Here is a 17,960-nt window from a genome sequence, read left to right as displayed (position 1 = left end):
CAACGATGAGTCAGAAACAGAGGGGAGAAAGGGTGGGTGGTGGAACACCCACAGGGACAACCATCTCAAAGAACCTTCGTTACTGCACAAAGTGAGTAACCTTCTTTTCTTCTTTGAGGAGTGCCCCTGTGGATGCACCACCTTAGGTGACTATATAGCTTAATAGGAGGTGGGTGATTCGGCTAAATATTGTGTCGAGCTTTGGTGAGGACTGTGTGTTCAAATTCAGGGCCCCATTTCAGGTAAGCCTCCAGGGCGTAATGTCTGGTGAAGGTGTGTGCAGAAGACCAGGTTGCAGCTCTGCAAATGTCTGAGAGAGGAATACTGCTAAGGTAGGTCATAGAATCCACCTGGAAAGTCTCTGCATAGGGATTTGCATGCCCCAAGATCTTTCAGCAGTGGAGATGAAAAGTCTATTAGTTTTACGAATTAACCTTGTCCTTTCCAAATAGAAGGCAATTACGTGGCACTTGTCAAGCGTGTGCCATTTAGCTTCCTCAGTGGTGGTGTGAGGCTTTGGGCAAAAGATGGGTAACACCAGAGGTTTGTTGCAATGCCAGGAGGTAAGTACCTTTGGTAAAAACTTTGGATGTGGCTGACGTAAGCATTACAAACTTAGCAGCCTTCATCGAGAGGTGCAACATTGAACATGTGGCCATAGGCTCGAATGGTGCATGAGTAAGGGCTCATAGTATGAAGCTTCAGTCCCAGGCTGGGACTGTTTTGAATGCCTTTTAAGAAGCGTTCAGTCGTGGGGTGGGCGAAGACTGATTTGTCTTCGATGGATTGGTGGAATGCAGTTATGGCTGCAAGGTGCACCTTTAATGAGTTGAGAGAGAGACCTGAATGTTTTAGGTGTGAAAGGTACACTAATATATCACCCAGTGGATTCATGGATGGATCTGCTGATCTTTGGCTCGCCCAGAGAATCTTCACCACATGTATAGGTAGGATTTTCTTGTTGTGACTCTGTGACTACTTATTAAGATCTGTCTGACCTGATCTGTAAGTGTGGGTTCTATTGAGGTGAGCCTGTGAGGAACCATGCTCAGAGGCGAAGGATGTAAGGAGATGGATGCCGGATGTGACCCTCTTGCTGAATCAGGAGATGAGGAACTGTCGGGAGCTGCCAGGGAGGTCTTATGGACGTATGATCTGTACCATACGTCCTTACTGTACTGTAACATACCGTACCAGTTCTGGCAGGGCCATGCTGGAGCAATGAGTATGACTGATGCTGTCCCCGCTCTTATTTGTTGACCACCTGGTGAAGAAGAGGGGTTGGCGGGAAGGCATATAGAAGGGTGTGCGTTCAAAGGTATTGTGAAGGCATCCCCCAGAGAGTGTGAGCCAATGCCCACACATGAACAATACTGTAGACAGTTCTTGTTTGCAAAGGTTGCAAATAAGTTGATCGTTGGGAATCCCCAATGTGTGAATATCGTATGCAGTATGTTGTCGTCCATTTCCAATTCCTGGCTGGAAGTGAACTTCCTGCTGAGGGTGTCTGCTGTAACATTGTCCTTGCTGGAAAGTAAGAGGCTTGTATTTGGACATTGTGATCTATGCACCATGATCATAGGTGGGCTGCCTCTTTGCACAGGCAATAGGATCTGGCTCCGCCCTGTCTGTTTATGTAGTACATTGTGGCTTGATTTTCCGTAAAAATCTGTAAAAGAGACAGGGATGGTGGGTGGATGGAAGGGGTATCAGTAAAAGGAATGCAGTATCTGGCCTTCTCTACATCTAGCACCCACTTGTCGGTCGTGATAGAAGACCAGTGGTAGAAGAAGGATAGTAGATGTTGGCGGAATAGCAGATGAGATTGGGGCTGTTCCAGATGAAGGGATGATATCAGACCCTCGACTTGACCTTCAAAACGTTTGCCTTCAGGTCGACAGCTGAGATGTGGCAGGTTGGTCAGTGGCCTGTCTGCACCTGGTTTGTCGTTCTCTCCTCCTATTGTCAAAATGCCTCTGAGATCGGTTGAAAGGGGAAGATTTGTATCACTGGTTAAAATATGTTTTGTTTGCGCTTGGCTGCAGGTACGTGTATTCCAATGGTTTTCAACATTGTTCTGGAATCCTTGAGTGAGTAGAGGGACACATCAGTGGTGTCAGCGAACCTCTTTGATCGTTGGAAGGGGAGATCCTCTATTATGGCCTGCACGTCATGAGGAAACCCTGACAAGTGGAGCCAGGAGGACCTCATAATCACAATGGTGATTGCGATGGATCAGGAAGCTGTTTCGGATGTGTCCAGGGTGGCCTGTAGGGCCGTGCGAGAGATCAACATTCCCTCATTTATATTGGCAGAAAATTGTTCTTTTCTGTCATCCGATAAATTGTCAATAAAGAGTGAGAGCTATTCAAAGAGGTGGTGGGTGTATTTTGCCAACATCGCTGTGTAATTTGATATATGAAGCTAAAGAGAAGACAAAGAATAAGCCTTTCTACCCACGAGGTCTAACCACTTCCACTCTATTGTATGGGGTAGTGTGCGTGGCGCTGTTTGCCCCTTTTGTTAACTGTACCCTTCACTATCGAGTTGGGGGACAGATGGGAAAATAAGAAATCTGTGTCCTGTGGGGCCACGTAGTATTTACAGTCATATCTCTTGCAGACCCGTGGAATCATGGCTGGCATCTGCCATATGATTTTGGCAGGGTCCTTGGATAAGGCCAGTTTGAAGGCTGGTGAGGTGTGAAGTATGCTGATCAATTTGTGTTGGGTCTCAGAGAGCCTGACCAGGGAGATCTCAAGGACATCTGCAACTCGTTTGTAGAGTTCTTGGAAAGAATGGAAGTTATCTCCCACCATAGGAGGCAGGGGCATAAGGGCATCATATGGAGAAGAGGAGGATATGTGGGTTGCAGGACGAGAGAAAGCAGATGACTCCTCGTCACTGGAAGCAATCTCCTCTTCCTCTTGGTAGAGCGACCTGTCAAGAGATGGAAGGATACTGCTCTGAAGATAGGAGGAGTTGGCATGAGCTGTTACCCTCGTTGTGGGTGTTGAGCTCGATATGGTGCCCACGGGTCCTAATAGGATCAGTTGGGGGAAGTAGCATGGGAGAGGGTAGCCATAGCAATGCTCGTTGCTGTACCTCTGCGTGGTGTACTGATGGCAGAGGCTGCTTTGGAGAGGAATGCCTTGGGGAGCGGGTGCCAACCAAGGGCTCCTTTTCATTATTACTCAACAATGGCGATGCCGAGCCTGAAGTATCTGTGCATAAGAAACTGCTCGATGCAGGAGTGTTGTGGGCACTGAGGATACCCTGAGCTCCTCCGCCATGGTGAATGGGGTCGGTACTGGCGTATGTGGTGCCAAGGGCAACTGGGATGGAAGAGGAAGTTACTCACCCTGTGAAGTAACGATTGTTCTTTGAGATGTGCCCTGTGGGTGCTCCACTCTAGGTGTCAGGTCCCGTCCTGGTGCCGCGGCTCGGAGATTTCTCATAGCCGTGCTCCGCTGGCTCGCGCACGCGTGCTTCCCTAGCAAGGCGTTCGCGCCTTTGATCAGCCACGCACGAGCCGGCAACTGTCAGTTCCTCTCACCCGCTCATCTGAAAGAAACAAATAAACAATTCTGGAGCGGGGAGGAAGGGCGGGTCGTGGAGCACCCACAGGGCACATCTCAAAGAACAATCATTACTTCACAGCGTGAGTAACTTCCTCTTCTTCTTCGAGTGGCCCCGTGGGTGCTCCACTCTGGTGACTCCGGAGCAGTACCTAGGACAGAGTTAGAGCACTCCAGAATCAAGACTAACAGCACGATTAAGTACTGCTGTAGCCACAGAAGAGTCTGAAGCAAACTGATTGATTATAGCATAATGCTTCATAAAAGTCACATTAGAAGACCATGTTGCTGCTCTGCAAATGTCATGAAAAGACACTCCGCTCAGAAAAGCTGTGGTCGTAGCAACTGCTCTAGTCGAATGAGCCCTCGGAAGAGAAGGGAGACGCTTCCCTCGTAGCGAGTGACACATGGATATACATAAAACTATCAGCCTGGAGATGCGCTGAGAAGTTAGAGGTTGTCTCTTTGAACGATGTGCTAATGATACTATTAAGCGGTCTGTCTTTCTAAAAACCCGCGTTCTATCAATGTAAAATGCTAAGGATCTCCTCACGTCCAACGTGTGTAGCAGAGCTGCTTACGTTGAGGTATGGGGTTTAGGCGAGAAACATGGTAAAACCACCGGCTCATTTATATGGAATTCAGAAGAAACCTTTGGAATAAGCGCCGGATGGGTCCTCAACGTCACCGAATCCTTGGAAAAAATTGTACATGGAGGTGAGACCATAAAAGCTGCTATCTCACTCACTCTGTGAGCCGATGTGAGGGCCAGGAGGAAGAGAAGCTTGACAGTAAGTAAGTGCAACGGTACTGTAGCCAAGGGCTCAAAGGGAGGACGAGTCAAAGTTGTAGGACTAGATCCAAGTCCCATAGAGGTGGAGGAGGTCTCTGCGGAGGATGAAGGTTTGAGAGCCCCTTCAAAAATCTTTTTGTAAGGGGTGCGCAAACAAGGAGACAGCCCCATCCCTACGATTGAATGCATTAATTGCTGCCAAATGTACTCGCAGAGATGCGACTGCCAGGCCGTTGTCATTGAGTTGCAAGAGGTATTGTAATATACATGGTAGAGTTGCGGAACGAGGATCTACAGCATTATCTGCGCACCATGCCTGAACCTGGACCACTTAGCTGTATAAGCTGATCAGGTGGATTGTTTCCTACTATGCATTAAGACTTCCCTGACTCGCTGAGAACAGGACTGCTCGGAGTTGGTAAACCAACAAGCATCCACGCCAGGAGGTGCAGAACTTCGGGTCTCGGGTGATTGAGAGATCTGTTGTCTTGGGTCAACAGAGTCGGAAGAGAAGGCAGAGGATACGGTGCTCTCATTGACATACGGTGGAGCATTGAAAACCAAGGCTGACGAGCCTACGCCAGAGCTAGGATTACCCAGACTCTGTCTGTGTTGATCTTCTCGAGAACCTTGGAAATCAAGACTACTGGGGGAAAGGCATATAGTAATGACCTTCCCCAGTGGATAAGGAAGGCGTCCCCCAGAAAGTGACATCCTATTCCGGCTCTTGAACAACAGGTGGGACATTTCGTATTGTGTTCCGTCACAAATAAATCTATGGCCGGAAACCCCTATCGAGCAAAAATACAAGTCAGTACGTCCGCGTAAATCTCCCACTCATGGTCGTGAGGGAAACGCCTGCTGAGAGAGTCCGCTATTAAGTTGTCGACACCTGGAAGATACGAAGCTGTTAGAATGGTGCTGTTGCTGATACACCAATTCCATAATTGAATGCTCTCCGCACAAAGAGAACGAGACCGGGCACGTCCTTGTCTGTTGATATAAAACATGGTCACCACATTGTCTGTCAAAATCCTGGTAGTTGTATTCCGAATCTGCGACCGAAAATGTTTGCAAGCATGGCGTACCACTCTCAACTCGAGGACATTGATATGCAATAGCATTTCCTGTGTCGACCATTGTCCCTTGACTGTGCAACTATCCATGTGAGCTCCCCAACCCATTAGGGAAGCATCTGTTATCTGTTTTGTAGGTTGTGGGCGATGAAACGGGATGCCCGCAAGAAGATTGGCCAGGTTGACCCACTACTGTAAGGACTCCCGGACATACTGTGGCACCATAATGTGGCAGCAGCCATATACCTCATCAACTGTAGACAAACGCGTGTGGGAATTGTTGGAGCATGTACTACAGCGTGCACCAGATCTTTGATCGCTGTAAAACGTTCCGTTGGTAAGTATGATCATGCCATGGTGGAATCGAGTCGTGCGCCTATAAAGACGAAGTTCTGGGATGGAACTAGTGATGATTTCTTCACGTTTATGAGAAGGCCCAGAGCAGCAAATGTGCTGGACACTGTTCGAACCATATGACATGTTTCCAAAAATGTCGTTCCTCTGATGAGGCAATCGTCCAAATAGGGGAAGATTGTCACTCCCAATCTGCGCAGATGGGCCGCAACCACTGCCAATGTTTTGGTGAAAACCCTGGGAGCATATGCCAAACCGAAGGGCAGAACTATTGATAGTGCTCGTTTCCCAATTGAAAACGGAGGAAACGTCTGTGAGCCACATGGATAGCTATGTGGAACTAAGCGTCTTGTAAGTCGAGGTCTGCAAGCCAATCCCCTTTGTTCAACGACGGAATGATAGTTGTTAAGGTTACCATCTTAAAACGAAACTTCCGAAGGTGTCGATTTAGCTTTCGAAGGTCTAGAATGGGTCTCTAGCCTCCCGACTTTTTTGGTGTGAGAAAATATCGGGAATAAAAGCCTTTTCCCCAGAACCTTGCTTTGCATCTCCTTTGGGGCTCCTGCAGATGACAGCCATGATGATCTCCTCATGGCAATACCTGTGGCAGTAGCTCTAGCTGCTGTGTCAGCCACATCCATGGCTATCTGCAGTGCTGTACTACCTGATGCTTACCCTTCTTGGACTATTGCCTTCAAGAGTGGCTTCTTACTATCCGGGAGATGATGAAGTAACTCCGCTAGTTTGGAATAATTATCAAAATTATGGTTTGATAGATGGGCCGAATAATTTGCGATGTGCAGTAGAAGTGTGGCTGAGGAGTAGACCTTCCTACCAAAAATGTCCAATTTTTTATTGTCCTTGTCCGGAAGTGTATGTACTGTGGTGCTTTAGCCCTACGTTGTGCTGCGTCCACTACTAATGAGTTAGGCTGGGGATGATTGAACAAGGAGTCCAATCCTTTCGCCGGTACAAAATATTTTCTGTCAGCCTTTTTACTGGTAGGTGTAACAGATGTTGGGGTCTGCCATATCTCATCCGCCACTTCTATGATCGCATCATCAATAGGTAAGGCGATCTTTGCACGTTGTTGTGGATGGAGGTTTTTCAAGAGACGGTGCTTTTTAACCGGAATAACCGTTAGCTGTATTCCCTGTGTGCCCGCCACACATTTAAAGAGGTCTTGGAATTGTCTCAGATCATCCGGTGGAGAGATGTCAGCTGGAAATATTGCCTCATCCGGAGATGACGAGGAGCAGTCTGCTGGAGAAGTTTCCGGTTTGGGGTCTTCAACATCAGACAACTGCCCCTCTTCCGGCTCGGACTGGTCTAGTTGGATCGTTGGACTCTTAGATGGAGAAGGTGAATCTAGGTGCTGTGATTGATGAGGTAAGTATTTTGCACTCAATGGTTGACAAATGCAGGAGGATCCCCTACAGGAGGACGATGTACGATCACACCGGGGATGATCATCCTATGGTATATGGTAGCTGTCACAATAGCGCTCAGAATGCAACGGGGAGGAGTGGTGTGACGAGTGTGCACTATCATGCTGGATATAATAGACGGGGCATGGGAAGCATCTACCAGGCTTGTATCTTAAGGATTGACTGGGTGAGCAGGACCGTGAACGGGACCGACGTGTTTCCAGATACACTATGTCCCTATAATTACGCCGTCCATACGTGACCCGTGTAGGAGAAACACTATAGTCACGATAGCGACCGTACCTTCACGGTGAAAAATCTGGAGACAGGGATCTGTCTCTATAATGAGTCTTTGATAATGCTTTCCTATGTAGGGAGGTGTCTTCTGCCCTAACAGCCACAGGAGAGCCAGGCACCGAATAGCAGTGGAGTGGTGCCGGGGAAAACAGCTGATGATACTGGTGCTGGCAGAGTGTCCGGTGCCATAGTCAGCAGTGGGGCTGGGGCTGAGGCATCAAGACCTTCTGCCTTGGAGCCTGGTGCCAGAGGAAACGGTGCTGCGGAGGTCGGTGCCGCCATAAGCGGGTCCGGTGAGGCAGGCGCTGTTATAGCCGGTGCCTCTGAAGCTGGTGCAGAGCGGCTGGTCAATTGCGGCACCGGCGTCAATTTCACAGAGCGCACAGCTGAGACCGGTGCAGACTTGCCAGCTAGCTGTGGCGCCGCTCCCGATGCTGGTGCCGAAGCCGCTCTCGCTCTCAGTGGTGGGGGCTCTCTGATGGCCACCCCAGCAGATTGTCCAGACTCCCCGGGGGTCATTTTGGATGCCCCTGAAGTCATTGCAGCTGCTGAAGGGAGGGATCACACTGAGGACGGCTTCGGTCGCTTCGAGCCGTCTGGTCCCGGGGAAGCCGCCCTGCGTTTTTGTTCAGGGGCTTTTGTGGCTGCGGGAGGGATCGGGTCAGGCTGCAATGCCTTCCTGAACATCAGCATTCTTATCTTCATCTCCCGCTCCCTCCGGGCTCTCGATGTTAATTTTCTACAGTGAGAGCACTTCTCGGGGACATGAGCTTCCTCCAGGCACCTAATGCAGGTGTCATGGCCGTCAGCCATTGGCATGTGCTCACGGCATGCCAAACACTTTTTAAAACCAGTCGATCCAGGCATTTTCAAAATGAGTACAGAATAAATGCCTGTATAAGCCCCGTGTGAAACCTTGTCAATTTTACTTTTAGCGCTTTGTGCAGCGCTTTATGAGAAGCAGCTTGAGGAAAAAAACTTTTTTTTTAAACTTTCTTATGACCAGGAGAACAAACTATCAGGAACACGACTAATACTAACAAATTTAACTATTTACAGATGCAAAAACTGACTGAAAACATTCTGAAGAGAAATACTCAGGAAGCTCTGACCGTGATCTGAGGCAGTTGAGAGGAACTGATGGTTGCCGGCTTGCACGCGCGGCTGATCAAAGGCGCGAACGCCTTGCTAAGGAAGCACGCGTGCGCGAGCCGGCAGAGCACGGCTATGAGAAATCTCCAAGCGCGGCGCCAGGACGGGATCCGACACCTAGAGTGGAGCACCCACGGAGCCACTTGAAGAAGAACTATGGCCACTATCTACGGTCCCAACGGTACCGAGAGGGAGTCTATACCACATGCTTGTGGCTCTTTGGTGCTGGAGGTGGCATGGGTGCTGATGGTACTATATGTGGCTTTGGCTTTTTTGGTGCCGGCAGTGCCATGGCCAACCTGACCTTATCTTTCATCATTGCAAATATATGTGCCAACGGTGCCAATGGTGTGTATTTTGCCTTGACCTTGCCTGGCGCCTTGCTTGGCTTAGTTAGGTCCTTGGACCCTCAGGAACCATTGGTTCCAGACAGTCCCGGAGCCTCCCTGTCCAGAACCCTGACTGGAGTTGGAGTAGGGGGCACATTAGGTGCTTGCTTCCATTTTTTTGAAGAAGAGTCACCTTTACTTGAGGAGTGAGATCTCTTCCTGGTTTGGTCAGAGGAAGAGTCTCTTAAATACAAGCTGGCCGATGTTGTTCTTTCAGACATGGCCAGAGGTGACGGTTGGTGCAGGGGAGAGGAGTGCTCTGGTCTGAAGTTGGTCTCACCATATTCTCCAATTAAAGGAGTTTTAATTGAAGTTCCCTTGCCTTCCTTGTACGAGTTGTAAGATGTTTTAAATGCTGGCAGTATGTGGTAGTGTGTTCCTGACCGAGGCAACGCACACACTGGGAATGACCGTCAACTGGGGATAGAAAGCCTGCAAGAGAGGCAGCATTTGAATCCCAGGGAACCAGGAATCCCAAAGAGAGTAGAACTGTTAGGCCAAAAATTGGTGTGGTCTAACAGGAAACGTTTTTTTTTCTTTTTTCAATAAAGAAGAAAAAATTTAACTCTAACTAATAGCAACACTAACTAATAACTGAAAAATATTCAACTAGTAAGCGAATGAGGAGAGCAACTGTGGTTCCGAACGACGCCAACAGCAGTAGAGAAGGAACTGAAGGGACAGTTGCCACGCATGTGTGGTAGTGGCACTATGCATGCCACCTGCGCGGCCCACCGGAGGGCACTGCTACTGTAAATCTCTGAATAGGTGCGCAGAGGCACCTCAAGACCTAAGATGGAGCACCCACATGCACACTACTCGAAGAAGAATATTTGTTTTAAAATATGGTCATATTACATTAAGCTCAAAATTTTTAAATCGTTAATATTTTTTCACTTTTTTAAAAAACACTTTTTGGATTATTAATGTCTAGAAATTGCCAGATTTTATTCTTATGTGAAGGTACCTTTATTAAGGAAAATATGTATATTCTAGCTATGGAAAAAGCCAAAGTAAATTATGGTTTTGAAAAATTAAAATAAAAGAAAATGAATTCCCTATAATTCTGCTTCTTTGAAGACATTGCACATGATTCTCAATCCTGAAATTAAGCTGGCAATTTTGTAGCATTGCGTGAAGGAGCACAAACCCAAGAGTGAGAGTCTTACATGAGAAAGTCTTCAAAGAAGAATATTTAACATGATTAAATAATCATAGACAATTTTCTGGGAATGGCCTTTACTCTCCATTTAAATATTAAAAATGTAAGTTACCTCTCTTCTCTCTCAGTTCCAAAATTACTTTTACTAAGGTAAAGAAAGAATTTAAAATATAGAAGTATCTTGCTATTTCACTGTTATGACTGGGAGACCCCCCTGGCCAATTATTGAAACTTAGGGAAAATAAGGCCCTGATCCTGCACTGAGCTGCATAGAGCTGCAATGACTTCACTGGGGTTCTGTGCAGGCTCTGGTGTGAGCCATCACAGAGCTCAGTCCTGGACTGGTGAGCAAACAATTCTGTGCTGAAGGTGATACCAGAGGTGGTAGCAGCCTATTTGACTTGATTTTTTAACATGACAATTTATTGTGTGTTTTAATTATTGTAAAGAGTCTTGATTGGACATGACCATAACAAATTTTGGAGAAGTAGCCATCTCAGTAATATATAACCTCTGTTAAGTCTTTGCCAAAACATACAGAGAAACTGCCATTTTTTGTGTGCAATTTATGCATGTGATTGAACTAAATGTGAGATTCTGTGCTAGCTAACAATGTTATTTAAAATAAAATGGTCTTACTTGTTACCTGATGGAAAACAGGAATCATGTATAAAATGGCCAAATACCATTACATACATGTGTAATTGTAACACTTAGTTCTCACCTTGTGATCATAAAACGTATCAATAAGAGTAATGAAGCGGCGCGCTTGACTCCTTTTTGCCATGGTAAGTATTGGTATGTTATGAACAAAGACAGTGTCAAAATTCTTAGATATTTCCAAATAGTCACTAGCTCCACGTGGCTGAAATAAAAAGACAAAGCAATAATTGGAAAGCCCACTACAGAGAGAATGATAGATTAACACTAAGAACATAAGATGACCATACTGGGTCACATCAAAGATCCAGCTAGCCCCGAATCCTGTTTTCCAATAGTTGCCAATACCAGGTGCCCCAAAGGAAATAAACAGGATAGGTAATCATGAAGTGATCCATCCCCTGTCACCCTCTCCACAGCTTCTGGCAACAGAGAGGGACACCATCCTTGCCCAACCTGACTAATGGCCATTGATGGATCCTTTCTCCAGGAACTTATCAAGTTTTTTTATGCTGTTATGGTCTTGGCCTTCACAATATACTCTGGCAAGGAGTTCTATAGGATTACTGTGCCTTCTATGAAAAATACTTCCCTTTGATTGTTTTAAACATGCTGCTTATTAATTTCACTAGGTGACCCCCTAGTTCTTGTGTTATAAGGAATAATTAATACTTCCTTATTTACTTTCTCAACATCAGTTATGATTTTATATACCTTTATCATATCCCCCCCCCCTTAGTCATCTCTTTTCCAAGATAAAAAAATCCCAGTCTTGTTAACTCTCCTCATACAGAAGCCATTCCATACCCCTAATAATTTTTGTTGCCCTTTTCTGAACTTTTTCCAATTCCAATATATCTTTCCTGAGATGAGGTAACCATATCTGCACACGGTATTCAAGATGTAGACATACCATGGATTTATATAGAGGCAATAAGATATTTTCTGTCTTATTTTCCATCCCTTTCTGAATGATTCCCAATATTCTGTTAGCTTTTTTGACTGCTGCTTCACATTGAATGGATTTTTTCAGAGAACTATCCACAATGACTTTTCTTAAGTGGTAACCTCAAATTTAGACCCCATAAATGTGTATGTATACTTGGGGTTATGTTTTCCGATGTGCATTACTTTGCATTTATCAATATTGAATTTCATCTGACATTTTGTTGCCTAGTCACCCATTTTTGTGAGATCCTTTTGATTCCTTCAAAGTATGCTTAGGACTTAAATATCTTGAGTAATTTAGTGTCATCTGCAAATTTTACCACCTCACTGTTTACCCCTTTTTACAGATCATTGATGAATATGTTGAATAAGATTGGTCCCACTACAGACCCCTCGAGAACACCACAAGTTAAACTATTTCCATTCTGAAAACTGACCATTTATTCCTACACTTTGTTTCCTATCTTTTAACTAGTTACCAATCAATGAGAGGACCTTCCCTCTTATCCTATAACAGCTTACTTTACTTAAGAGTCTATTGACAAGGTCCCTTGCCAAAAGCTTTCTGGAAATCTAAATAAACTATATCCACTGGCATTCCTCCTTGTCTGCATGCTTGTCCACATGCTCAAAGAATTCTAGTAGATTGGTGAGTCATGATTTCCCTTTACAAAAACCATATTAACTTTAGTATCTCAGTTGTCCAGTGGCTCCACTGGTTGTTTAGCCAACATTCCTCAATGGCAGTGCAAATTCTAAGCCATTTTTAACTTGTATACCTGTACATTTTAAATCTGATTCTGAACACTACTTGCTACTAATGAAGCACTATTGTCTAATGGATAAAACACTGGGAAGGGAGATCTGGGTTCTATAGCTGGCTTTGCTACTGGCCTGCTAGGTGATCACAGGCAAATAAATCTCTTCATGTTTATATGCCTCAGATTCCCATCCATTAACTTTCTAATGTATTTTGGGCCAAAGTTTGAAAGGTACTTAGATGCCTAAAAATGCATCTAAGTGGCTAGTGGAATTTCCAAAAGTGCATATTCAAATCCTAATAATGCCTACTTGTACTGGTAGGCATCTAAATGTCTTTCCAAATCCGGCTCTTTGAGATCTAAGAATGAAAAATTTTATAGAAGAGCTGGGCATTAATATTATATAAAGCAATGCACATTCAACTTAAAAAGCCTGGTTAAGACCAAGTCTGAGATACATCTAACATTAAACTGAGCTCTTTACCACACAACTCCTTTGAAGTTTTACACATTCTGACAGGGTCCAGATCACTCAACACTGATTAGGTTTTGACTATCATTAATCTAAGTTTGCAAGACTCCAAGATTGGTGGCAACCAATAGAGAAATAGAGACTTTCTAAACTTTATAATTCTGTCAGGCTGTATTTTCTTTTATTTCATAACCTTGAATATACTGCACTTTTCTAGCCATAATCAGTATTCTGAATTCAGACAGCCTATCCCATGAATAACAGAGTTGACTGATTTATTGAGTACTCCATGGTACTTTAGTTAGCAATATCTTTGAGTACATTATTCTATCTTTTACATTTCAGACCAGGATTACTTCATACAGATCCTTTAGGGTATGTCTACACTACAGCACTAATTCAAACTAACTTAGTTAGAATTAGTTAATTCGAACTAAGCTAAATCGAATTAGCGCATCTAGACTTAAAAACTAGTTCGAATTAGCATTTTGCTAATTCAAACTAGCATGTCCACACTGAGTGGACCCTGAACTGAGGTTAAGGATGGCCGGAAGCAGTGCCGGCAGGGCATCAGATTAGGACGTAGAGCGTGGAGATGCTGTCTCAGGCCTGCCGAGGGCTGCGCTTAAAGGGTCCCGACCCCCACCCCGGACAGACAGTTCTCAGAGGTGCCCTGCTTGCAAACCAGTCCTGGCTTGGAGTGCCCAGAGTGCCCACACTGGGCACATCACAGCACTCGGCCATCCGGGGGGGGGGGGGTCAATCAAGGGGCTTCAGGAGAGTTTCCACCCCGAGGAGCCCACAGAGCCAGCCCAGTCCTCCCCATCGGGGGCTCGTACCCCATTCCTTCCTCACCTCCTTCCACTTACCCCTCCCTAGCCCCCCTTCCTCATGTACAAAATAAAGGACACGTGTGTTCAAAAATAGAAACTCTCTTTATTGAACAAAACTCGGGGAGACTGGGAAAAGAAGGTGGGAGAGGGGAGGGCAACTAAAATGGTCAGTGGTTTGGAACAGGTCCCATATGAAGAGAGGCTAAAGAGACTGGGACTTTTCAGCTTGGAAAAGAGGAGACCGAGGGGGGATATGATAGAGGTCTATAAAAGCATGAGTGGTGTGGAGAGGGTGCATAAAGAAAAGTTCTTCATTAGTTCCCATAATAGAAGGACTAAAGGACACCAAATGAAATGAATGGGTAGCAGGCTTCAAACTAACAACAGAAAGTTCTTCTTCACAAAGCAAATAGTCAACCTGTGGAACTCCTTGCTGCAGGAGGCTGTGAAGGCTAGAACTATAACAGAGTTTAAAGAGAAGTGAGATAAAGTAATGGAGGTTGGGTCCATGGAGAGGTATTAGCCAGGAGGTAGAAATGGTGTCCCTGGCCTCTGTTTGCGGAAGGCTGGAGATGGATGGCACGAGACAAATGGCTTGGTCATTGTTTCGGTCCATCCCCTCCAGGGTCCCTAGTGTTGGCCACTGTCAGCAGACAGGCTACTGGGCTAGATGGACCTTTGGTCTGACCCAGTACGGCCATTGTAAGCTCGGGGCTCAGGGTCGGGGGTCTCAGTGGACCACCCTGATTTTCATGCACACCTGCTCCTGGGTGGCCAGGCTGGCAGCTATCCTTCCCTAGACAGCCACTTTCCTGTGCCTAGTGCGGAGGTCGTGGATGAGGTCCACAATGTCCGCACTAGACCAGGCCAGCACCCACCTCTTGCGGACCCGGGCAGGCTCCCGGGAGCCGCCAGCCTGGTTCCGGGAAGAGGCGGAGGGCTGGGTGACAGCAGGTGGCTGGCTCGAGCCGTGCCAGGTGCAGGGTCTGCTGGCTGGGTGCTGGCAGGCTTGCACCTGGCACGGGCACCGTAGCCAGCCCATGCCCCTTTAAGGGCTCCGGGGCCGGGAGGGGGGCAGAAGAGTTTCCCTGGTGGTGCCCAGAGTGGCTACCAGGGAAAGCTGGGGAGGGCTAGCCTCCCACTAGTTCAAATTAAGTGGCTACACAGCCCTTAATTGGAACTAGTTAATTCGAACTAGGCGTTAGTCCTCGTAGAATGAGGTTTACCTAGTTCGAATTAAGCGCTCCGCTAGTTCGAATTAAGTTCGAACTAGCGGTTTGTATGTGTAGCGCCTATCAAAGTTAATTCGAACTAACGTCTGTTAGTTCAAATGAACTTTGTAGTGTAGACATACCCTTACAATGTAAGGGTGATATTCCTCATTCTCCAACCTGAACAATTAAAAAGTTCAATGCTCTTGGATGTATCTGGTTATCTGAATAATTTTGTAAATGGGAACACATAAAATCTGCTTTTTGACTGGTTATGCGTTCTTTGGTATTGTCAGAATACTTTTTTGTTTTTGTAAAATTCTGATCAAGACTTAAAATAACTTTAAAACGATCATGAACCTACAGAAAAAAATGCCATTTTAAATTAGCAGGCAGCCATCTCATATACTGAGCAGATATTCTGCAATAAACTTTCATAGATAAGGATCATATTTGCTGTTCTAGTGTTTCTGTGTAAAACATACAGGTGAGGTAGAATCACTGTAGATTTCAGTAATTAACTCTGATGACATGCCTCAAGATTTTATCAACAACACACTAATGCAAAATGCATTAGCACTAACACAGGCTACTTCCTGACCAAGAGGCTAGTCCACTTCAGTTTGCCGGACTGAGCTGTCAACTTCATACTTTTTCTTTACTCTGTTCAGTTAATGCGTGTTCTACTATCATCATGTCTGTTGAAGTAGGAGGTTTATTATTTAGAGTTCTCTTTAGACTGTTCTATTTTCAGAGTTACTCCTTTATTTCCATTATATATTTCTGGTTAGTGATACATGGATAGCTAGCTCTTCATTTAACATGAGTATAAAACATCCCACTCAGAAATGACATCACAGAATATCCTATAGATAACTTGTTTTTTGCAGACAAAAGATGCCTTACCTAAGATAGGATGAAATGTCCTTTCTAAACCAAGGGAAAAATATTGATTGATACTGAAATAGATTATAGACCCAGCCTTAATGAAATACATAAGACTAGTCATTGATAATTAAGACTATTGAGGGCTGAAAATCATGTACAGGCAGTCCCCGGGTTACATGGATCCGACTTACATCGGATCCCTACTTACAAACAGGGTGAGGCAACCCCGCACTAGCTGCTTCCTCCCAGCAGACCAGGGAGACGCGGAGCGGCTTTTCTCAGCAGACACCTCAGCTTGAGAATAAAGGACTGAGGGAAGTGAGGTGTGGGAGAATAAAACTGAGCTCTGGAGAAATGTTTGGCTAGAGTTTCCCCTACAATATGTACCAGTTCTGACTTACATACAAATTCAACTTAAGAACAAACCTACAGTCCCTATCTTGTACGTAACCTGGGGACTGCCTGTACACAAAAATAAAATTTAGAATAGATACATTTACTAAAAATTCAAAAACTGTTCAAAACCCAAAGGCATGTGAACTTATTTATTGAACAAAATAAATAAAATCTTTCCTACAGATTCAAGGGAAATCATTCTTCTCTAAGCAGTTAGGCTGATAATACACAGAACCAACATACCTTCTGGGTTATGATCCAAGAGAGAAATAATAGAACTTGGGGTATGATCAGTAATTCAGTTATATTTCTGAGGTTGAAGATGGGCATTTGAATGCCATGGCGAGGAGTATGGTATAAAAATTTGAAAACTAAAGGCATGGTCAATAGCATGAGCATACTGGACAGCTTTGTGAATTTAAAGGTAAAAGATAGTGCTTACATTTTACGTATGGTTACATTCTGAAGATTCATTCTAGTAAGACATTTTTGTGCTGAATTACTGACACGGGCTAAAAGGGCTGACTGTTCTTTAAAAGGTCCACTGTGAAATTTCTTGTAGATATTGGCTATAGATACTGAACTAGATAGACCAGCGATCTGATCTGGTATGGTGGATCCTATGTTAATTATACACAGAGTAACTGTGTTCAAGTAATAGTTTTAAGGTGGCAAAGTCAAGCCCTCAAAAGTTAGTAAATGCCAGAATTAAAGTTCAGAATCAGAGGGGTAGCCTTGTTAGTCTGGATCTTCAAAAGCGACAAGGAGTCCTGTGGCACCTTATAGACATAGGGTACGTCTACACTTGCCCCCTAGTTTAACTTGTTCATACAATGAGTACCAGTTAATTCGAGTTAAGGGGTTTTTCTCGGAGTACTGTGTCTATATGCAGCAAGTTAAATCGGGCTAGTCAATTTCCAAAATGGCGACTGGCTGCGACTGTACTAATCAAGCGTGGGATATTAAATCCCGCGCTTCATTAGCAACTTTGGTCGCCTTCATTTGCCTCTCTAGTTCGAACTAGGGGGCAAGTGTAGACGTACCCTAACAGATGTATTGGAGCATAAGCTTTTGTGGGCAAAGACCCACTTCATCAGATGCATGAAATTTCCAGAGGCAGGTAGAAACTGCGGAACCACCCGATCAACATCCTGTACAGCAAACAGGAAAACATCAAAAAAGAGCTCTCCAATCTGGAGACTTTCATAAAAAACCAACCTTCCACACGAACTTCCACATAGCTGGACTTTACTAAAATGAGATAGGAGATCTATATTACACATTTCACTTCTCTACAGAGGAAAAAGGACTGTACGCTGTCTAAAATCCTACCTGCCACATGGGGCCACAACAGTGGTACCCCTAACTCACCCAGCAATATTGTCAATCTATCCAACTACACACTTAGCCTGGCAGAAGAGTCTGTCCTATCTCAGGGACTCTCTTTTTGCCCCACCACCCCCACAAATATGATACAGTTCTGCGGTGATCTGAAAGCCTACTTTTGCCGTCTCCGACTCAAAGAATACTTTCAATACAACACTGAACAGCACACTGACACAG

General features: G+C 45.2%; 1 protein-coding gene across 3 annotated transcripts in view; it reads right to left on the bottom strand.

Annotated features, from left to right (window-relative positions):
* AFG1L (AFG1 like ATPase) overlaps positions 1-17,960 on the bottom strand; it is a 129,401-nt gene that overhangs the window by 7,879 nt on the left and 103,562 nt on the right. For all 3 annotated transcript variants that reach the window (XM_075923095.1, XM_075923093.1, XM_075923094.1), the window contains one exon: positions 10,953-11,093. In XM_075923095.1, the coding sequence (XP_075779210.1) occupies positions 10,953-11,093 (141 nt within the window). The remainder of the gene's footprint in view (positions 1-10,952; positions 11,094-17,960) is intronic.

The sequence above is a fragment of the Pelodiscus sinensis genome, chromosome 3 (assembly GCF_049634645.1).
Source record: "Pelodiscus sinensis isolate JC-2024 chromosome 3, ASM4963464v1, whole genome shotgun sequence".
In the NCBI taxonomy this organism is placed as follows: Eukaryota; Metazoa; Chordata; order Testudines; family Trionychidae; genus Pelodiscus; species Pelodiscus sinensis.
This window is presented reverse-complemented; position numbering and strand designations above follow the sequence as displayed.